At 28.8% G+C, this 8,402-nt stretch overlaps 1 protein-coding gene across 1 annotated transcript; it reads left to right on the top strand.

Annotated features, from left to right (window-relative positions):
• Positions 1-2,462: 2,462 nt before the first annotated feature.
• LOC126842280 (BTB/POZ domain-containing protein 9-like) lies at positions 2,463-6,329 on the top strand. The gene is made up of 10 exons (XM_050579161.1): positions 2,463-2,560; positions 2,991-3,074; positions 3,618-3,747; positions 3,879-4,109; positions 4,186-4,459; positions 4,530-4,719; positions 5,064-5,183; positions 5,887-6,088; positions 6,148-6,219; positions 6,297-6,329. Exons 1-10 carry the CDS (start codon positions 2,463-2,465, stop codon positions 6,327-6,329), a joined length of 1,434 nt encoding a protein of 477 aa, XP_050435118.1.
• Positions 6,330-8,402: the final 2,073 nt, after the last annotated feature.

Below are 8,402 nucleotides of genomic sequence, written 5' to 3' on the forward strand. Positions count from 1 at the left end.
ACAATATAGTTTCTGGTAAATATTAAAATATTGTCTTTACAGAAGAGATTATCTGAAATGGGAACTTGTTTGTACTTGGAAATAGCAACGTACGTTTGTGTACAAACGATAGGTAGACGGTAGATATCTGATTCTATTAAGTGTACATTTTCACTTAGTTATTTTACAAATAGCTAACGAGGGTGGGAACAGAAGTAACCAGCTTAAGATTAGGCACATTTTTACAATTTTTTGTTGCCAAAATATGAAAATATGATATTTATCTTATTATAAATATTAAATTAACAGACGATTAAAAAAATAATAAACCATATAAACGCATCAAAAACATTAGATGTTTTATAAATTTTAATATGTTCAAATACCAAAGGTTATATGATGCGGCCTTCGTCGTCCAACACGTGGAGTAATGAGCAAATCAACCACAATCCATTCTTGGTCAGCGACATAAGCAGCCTCTATTTGAGCGACACGTATGCGATATTGTATTTGTTCCTATTAACTTAATAATTTTCAAAATTTAGTAAATTTACCTTCTATAAAATGCATTGATACCTTATCTCAAAATATATTCTAATCTGGTAAAATCATAATATGGTAAAAGTAAGATAAGGTAAAAAACCAAGATAAGATTGAAACATATTAATAACTGTAAGACAAAATTTAAAGCCGACTATCTTAGTTGGATAATAAACAAAATGTATTAGTAATTTTCGTACGTTTATTTTCAATTAATTTTAACACTTATTTCAGGTTTTCAGATGTTGTTTTGGTTGTAGATGGAGAACGAATTCCCGCCCATCGTAGTGTATTAGCCGCACGCAGCGAATATTTTAGGTAGTTAATTCGTATCATTGTTTTATTACTATAATTATTATTTTTGTGCAGCTGTAGCTTTTGAAAATCAGGTTTGAAAGATAGGCATATATTAAATCTTTTTTAACTTTCATATAAGAACTTCCACGTCGAACCGGCTCATCGACTTTATCCGGTGGAATTTTCAGGACTATTGGTTCACAATAGTTTACACATCCTAGTTCGTTGTGACCTAATATGAGAACTCTTTTTTTTTTTTTAATACTTCCACTTATTTTTAATGATGCAGCCGTTTAAAATACTATGAAATTAAAGGGAACATACCGATAGACGTTTTTTTTAATTAAAAAAAAAAACTTGTTCTATATATTTGGACTCTCTAATAACAAAAAAGCAATTTATCATTTCATAAACGGTAAACTTAGTAACTAGTAGACCATAATAACTATCATGTTTACCCCTGAGTAGGGTAGCGTTTTTTAATTTTACTCTATAATTTAATGTTTGTAGTAAAATTGTGTATTATTTCTAGAGTCTTATTGTATGGAGGTGGTAAAAAAACCTATAAAAAGCATGTGGAAATAAGTGATGCACCAGTAACCTTAGTTAAAGTAATTCTTGAATACATTTATACTGGTCGAATAAAGATAAGCGTTTTAGAGGTAACGTATAATCGACGCTGCTTCCCGGTTATTAAACGATATAAATATATTTTTTATTAGGGTTGTGTGATCGTTTGGCCGATAACATATGTTTAATCTGTTAAATTGAATTTTTTGTGTTTAATTGGAAAAATATTTATGAAGAAATATAAAACAAATTTTTTATTTTTATATTTTAGGGTATAGAGGATTGTAATTTGCCTATTCTACGAGGTGTGAGCGTTTATTTTTGGAATCTTTTAACCAAAACTTTAAGTAACAAACAAAGTAGGTTAATACTTATATATAATAAGTAATAGTAATAATAAGGTAATACAAATAAGACTAATAATGAGTGAATAAAATCGATATTAAAAAATTTGCCATATTTTGGGTACATATTAACGACTTTTTCTGCACAAGGCCTTTTACAAGAAATTTAGTTGACCCAACTTAGAACAATAGTGTATCCTTATACTATTAACCATAATTTTAGTAGTACCAACTATGCAATTTTTTCTGTGTTATCTTATCACCGAGTTCACTTTCTTATGAGTAAAAATTGAGAGGATGAAAACCATTTGTTTCATTTTTGTTTTGTTAAATCTTAAAAAAATTGAAGCTAAATAAAATATGCAAATGAACTTTTGAAACTAATAAGTATTTTTTTTATGAATGTACGATACACTTAAATTTTTAAAAGTGGATAGAGCTTCACATTTACTAGAGAGCAAATTTAATATTTTTTAATACCTACTTTAAAATGATATGAGCTAAAACGCTTTCAAAATTAAATCAACGATCGTAATGTATGCATGTAAAATTAAAAAATAAACTAACAAGTAAGTTAGAGTATAGTATTTAAATTCCAAAATTAAAATTATTTTTAAAGTATAATAATATTATAGTGAGGAGGAAGTGTGGCCTAAAAAAATGAACCATACAAACTCATCCATAAAATTAAACGTTTTATCCATTTTATTGTGTTCTAATCCTAAAGGTTATATGTCGGGGTCTTCGTCTTCCAAAGCGGACAGTAACGAGCAAATCGACCACACTCGATTCTTGGTCGGCGACATAGGCAACCTCTATTTGAAAGTCAGGTATGTGATTTTGTATTTGTTCCTATTAACTTTATAGTTTTCAAAGTTTAGCAAGTTTATCTTCTATAAAGTTTATTGATACCATAGCCAAATATATATTCTATTCTGTTAAATCATAATATTTTATACCATTTTTTATAAATATTAATAATACAATGTTATTATATTTATAATCAATAGTTATTCCTGTAAAAAGATGGTGAATGTAAGCTGTGTGTCCCGTTTTGCTAATTTTAGTGTAATATTTGATTTAAACGAGGTTGTACACAAAGTAGTAAAACATGATATACCTGGATGCTTTCATTAAATATAAATAATTGGACTGACCTGTCGAAATAAATAGGTTCAACTTTCTCCCCTTTTTGTGATTATTTATCTCTTTCTTTATAATTGTATGTGTATTTTTAATTAATTTCAAAATTTATTCCAGGTTTTCAGATATTGTTTTGGATGTAAATGGAGAAAAATTGGTCGCCCATCGTAGTGTATTAGCCTCACGCAGCAAATTTTTTGAGTATTTAATTCTTATCTTTAAGTATATTTCCTTAGGTTTTTCTTCCAGGGCGGAAAAAACTGTTTTTTTTTATTACTATTACTATTATTTTTGTGTTTCTGTAGTTTTTCAGGGTTGAAAGTTAGGCATAAATTAAATCTTAATTTAATTGTATATGTGGTCTTCCAAGTCAAACCGGCTCGTTGGCATCACCCCATGGAATTTTCAGGACTATTGGTTCACAATAATTGTTATTCATTATAGTTTACACTTCCTGGTTCGTTGTGGCCAAAATCAGACCAAATATTTCTAAATACTCCCACTTAATTCTAACCCTAATATTGTCTTGAATATTATGAAACAAATATACTTTGTGGCATATGGAGTCAGCCAATTGAAGTATTTAAAATTTAAAAATCTTTGTATACTTGGAGAGTCAAAACAAATGGTTTTATCATCCCAAAAATGGTATAATTAACATCTAGTAGATATTAAAACTTATTAGCGTTTTTTAATTTTGCTCTAAAACTTAATGTTTGTAGTAATATTATGTATTATTTTTAGTCGCTTATTGTATGGAGATTTTAAAGAAACCTATGAATCGGATGTGCAAATAAGTGAAGCACCAGTATCCTTATTTAAAATAATTCTTAAATATATTTATTCTGGTCGAATAAATTTAAGTGATGTAGAGGTAACGTATAATCGACACTGCTTCGCGGTTATTAAACGGCATAAATATATTTTTTATTAGTTTTGTATGACCGTTTGTCCGATAGTATGTGTTTGATCTAATAATAAACACATTCCTCATTTTTTTTTTAGGGTAGAGAGGTTTTCGAATTACTTAAGATTTCGGATTATTTTGATATTCCAAACTTAAAACTTTCGCTGCACGAATATTTGCAAAGAAGTTTTAATGTACAAAATGTTTGTTCGTTCTTTGCTATGGCACGACTTTATCAATACAAGGAGCTCCAAGTCGAATCACTCAACTTGATTGAAAACAACGTTTTGGATATATTGAAATCTGAAGATTTTTTGTTATTGACATCTGTAATGATATTTTTTTAAACAAAAAAATCATATTGCTCGTGGTTGGTAAAAGTTAAGAAACAATTGAAATTTTTAGGGAGCTCTTCAAGACATTCTCAATCGAGACACGTTTTATGCCAACGAATTAGTTATATTCCGCGAGGTTTGTCGCTGGATCAATAATAATCAAAACGAATTGGACCGTGATACTGAAATCCATGTTTTATCGGCCGTCAGATATCATTTAATGAGTAACGGAGATCTGTCTAAGGCTAAGGAATCAAAACTGGTTAGTTCGGATACAATTTCAGATGCCATACAACTTAGTAACACTTGGTCAACAGATAAGCCTCAATTTCGGGGACAGATAAGTATGCTTGCTGTACACATCAATATTTGTATATCTTAAATTATGACGGTTTAAATTATCAAAATTTTTAGAACCCAATGTGCGTCTTGATTATCAGTCTCATAGTTCTCCAGTTACCAATGTGAATCTTATCCATCGGTCTCAGGGTTTTTCGGTTTTAAATAACAGAAGCGGTACTAATGTAATAAAGTTAAATACTCCATCAATTATAAACTATATTGATATATCCTTATGGCGTGAACATAGGATTGAAATAATGAGGTGTGTTTTGAACTTATTAATATTTTTAATTTAAATGGCCATTATTGAAGAAAAAAAAATGCAATTTAATAATATTATTCAACATATTCGTGACTTTCATTCATACATGTGTAACCATTTTTTTATTTGTCAAGAATTTATTTTAATTATAAGTAAAACAAACAAACTAATCAAAGATTGAAAAAATGTATTCTATTATTTTTTTTTTTATTGAGAATTCGTGGTTCATATCTTGTATTCTTTGACCGACAATATTTTTCACAACTCTCTACCTAATGTTTTATTTTATTTACTCTTTTACAAATACCTTTTCTAAAACATTTTCAAATTATGTGATACTTTAGGTGTTACTCTTATTACATTGAAGTTTCAATAGATGGGCAACATTGGGAGCGACTTATAGATTACTCAAATTATAATTGCCGATCGCGTCAACGTCTGTGGATTCATCCACGCATAGTTCGGTATATACACATTGTTGGAACCGACAGTACTGCGACTTTTAGAATTTGGGATGTCCGTTACAATACAATTGATATGCACAAGTGGGGAATCGAAAACGGATTTGTCGGTAAGAAATCCAGTGAAGTAACTTATTTTTTAATTAAAAAAAAAAGATTTAATATATTTGATTAATTTATTAATTTCAACCAAGTTCCCAAAGACAACGAGACGTATAATGTGGCTTCAGAATCTGTCGATGCAATTGTAATCGAAGGTAAAAATAGTAACAATAGAAGAACGCTATTAAATGCCTTCATTGACGACTACGATAGATATCGCACATACACATATCATCTGCTGGAATCGGGTTTTATAGTGGTTCATCTTACGCAATTTTGTATAGCAATCATTTCAATATGCTGTCCAGGCCTACATATTTCTTGTTTTGATAATTCTTTTTATCATTTCCAGTCGTTGGAATGAGTTTTTTAATTTATAAACTAAATTACTATGTTTACTTTTAAATTGTATTATTATAAATATAAATAAACTATCATTTCGTTTTGATATCTTTCACCAACCGGTATTATAAAAGTAAAACAAAGTAGAAAGTGGTGAAACAAAAATGTATTTTACACTAGTTTTTTGTTTACTTACTCTGTTTTTTCATGATTCTTATACATAATTGAACTAAGACATAATTATTTTCGTCATATTTGACAGGTTGCTGCTTTGGGGCAAGTCGAACGAAAGTAGCGACGACCAAGCATATAGTTACATTATTGAAACTTCAGTCAACAATGAGGATTGGGATTTGATTATCAATAAATCTAAAGGGCTGACACAATCTTGGCAGGTATTGCAATTTAAACGCAGACCGATACTCTACATTCGTATTACTGGCGTTGACAGTTCAGAAGGAAAGGTCAGTACTATTGATGTATGTGTTTTTTTAAAGCTTTTTATGACACTTTTATGCTGTAGGAGTTTCGTTGTGTATATTTGGAGGCTCCCGCTCAAGTACCATTGGATTCCTACGTCGAAGACGATCTTGAGGTAACAAATTCTTTAATGTGTTTATATATTTTTTACTATTATTATGACGAAAATTGAGACATAATTTCTATTTTCAGGAGGACAACGAAACAGATATTACGGTCGCCTAAACCATATTTAAGTTATTATCATATTTGTGTTTGTTACACGCTCGCCATGAATTTAAGATATTATTAACAAATTATATTTTTTTGTTTTATATAAATTCGTTTTTGTTTTGTTTGATTGATCTAATTAAATTTTAGAATTTTCGTATTGTGTAAAATTATGTACAATAAATGTAATAATTGAGGGACATTTAAATAAGTCATCTGTGTTATTCTTGTTTTGTCTTTACTATGAAGATGAGAAAATGATTATTGAGTTGATTCGAAATGAAAACAAACCATAGTGGATTATTTTGCTAAAATGTTGTTATTATTTGACAGAACGCAAACAGACGCTTTTCAAAATTTTAAAGATGATGTTTTTGATTAAAGTCTTAAGTTCTAGTTGACATGTTGACCGGTGTGAAGGGACGTCTACTAGTTGACTTGCAGATCGACTGCCTAAATGGTTTCTCTCGAATGGTATTTATGCGAAGCGTAGGTCCGGTCGAGCGTTTGGACAAATATATATTTATATCATCTTAGGAAATTTAATCTCAATTCAAGCTTAGTCCAAACGCTAATATTCTTAAAAAATTAACGTTGTCAAACAATTTCCTATTCAGGCGTTAACATCCAGTGACATTAAACTAAATACATATAAACTCACCAGATAGAAAACAATATCGCTCGGAGGCTCTAAAAATTCCGAAAGTTTATACAAATGGAATGATGTAGATAATATTTTGAACAAAATAAATTATTTGGAGTTAATACAGTTTACAGCTAAACGGGATGCTACGTTATATAAGTATTTGAATTCCACCATAGAAAACAGCATACGTAGGAAAGAAAATTTGGAAAAAAAGTCACTGGTTTCTTGCAGTAGAGGTTTACTTGTAACTTTACTATCTAAAACTACAGTGAATAAAGTTGTTTTATCCATCGTTACGTTTATAAGAGATAAAATACAATTAGAATTGGGTGAGCAACATGTTAGTTTACAGATTGATAGTACACAAGATGTTGGTGTTGTAGATCAGACAGCAGTGTGCATCCGGTACATTTATTAAGGAGAAATAAAAGGTTATTTTTTGCTTTATTAAAAGTGGTTGATTCTTCAGGAAATAGCAATTATGAGGTGTTAAAAAAACTTTTTTTCTGAACATTCTATTAGGAATTTTCGCGTTATCTTCAGACAAGAGATATGAATTGGTTATCTGCTTGGAGTTTGATAGATTCGGTTAAAGAAGAAATTGGACATCTAAGTTTCGAATGTATTTTAATAGTACATATATTTTTAAAATATATTATTTACCTGGAGTTGGCCGTAAAATAATAATCAGCATAGTGTTATAATACAATGTTGAACACTTAAATTGAACACATTATATTATTCATACGATTAGATAACATACTGTATAAATTGAGATATTATATGTGAGGTATACATAACTATACTTTTCACACAACTATGGGGAGTTCTATCTATAACACAAAACATCTGTATAAAATCGGTTGATAATTATAAACAATTTACAACAATGACATGTTATGACATGTTTGGGACCAATACAAAAAGCCAATCGCCAATAATTGTCATATAAACTGTTATTCGTTTAAAATATTAATTCGTATCAAACATAGAAAATAACAGAACGACGATAAAAAAATATTACCACGTTTTTTAATAGGTCATAATCATTAAATACAATGATTATGTATTTAAAAGAGTGTTAACTATTCATCAAGTGTTTGGTATCATACTAAAACGTTGAAAATTATGATGTTAATATATATTTTAGTGTTTTATAATTTTAGGATCAACTCAGGGTTAAGATCAACTCTTATGATGTCGGGCATTGATTTTCATAGGAAAAATGAAAATTTTTAAAATCATTTTTTCCTATACTTGTAGGTACATATTGTACTATTCATTTTCAATGAAATGAAATTTTTCGATGTAATAATATATGTTTAATGTTAACGTTTTTTGTTGTTAAGTTCTTTTTAATTTAAATAGAATGTAAAAACAATAAATAATACATTTTATTAACTAAGAAATAATTTAATTGAAAAATTAATAAATTACACATA

Source organism: Adelges cooleyi, unplaced genomic scaffold (genome assembly GCF_023614345.1).
Source record: "Adelges cooleyi isolate 19-005CV unplaced genomic scaffold, UGA_ACOO_1.1 ACOO_flye_CR_arks_rails_tigmint_CR_PRNA_499, whole genome shotgun sequence".
Classification (NCBI taxonomy): Eukaryota; Metazoa; Arthropoda; class Insecta; order Hemiptera; family Adelgidae; genus Adelges; species Adelges cooleyi.

What these genes read in the sequence shown, in the direction of transcription:
- LOC126842280 (XM_050579161.1), top strand. Translation starts at nt 2,463, where the DNA reads ATGTCGGGGTCTTCGTCTTCCAAAGCGGACAGTAACGAGCAAATCGAC. An exon ending in TAAATTTAAGTGATGTAGAG is followed by an intron (nt 3,748 to 3,878) that starts GTAACGTATAAT and finishes TTTTTTTTTTAG; the next exon opens with GGTAGAGAGGTTTTCGAATT. An exon ending in TCAATTTCGGGGACAGATAA is followed by an intron (nt 4,460 to 4,529) that starts GTATGCTTGCTG and finishes CAAAATTTTTAG; the next exon opens with AACCCAATGTGCGTCTTGAT.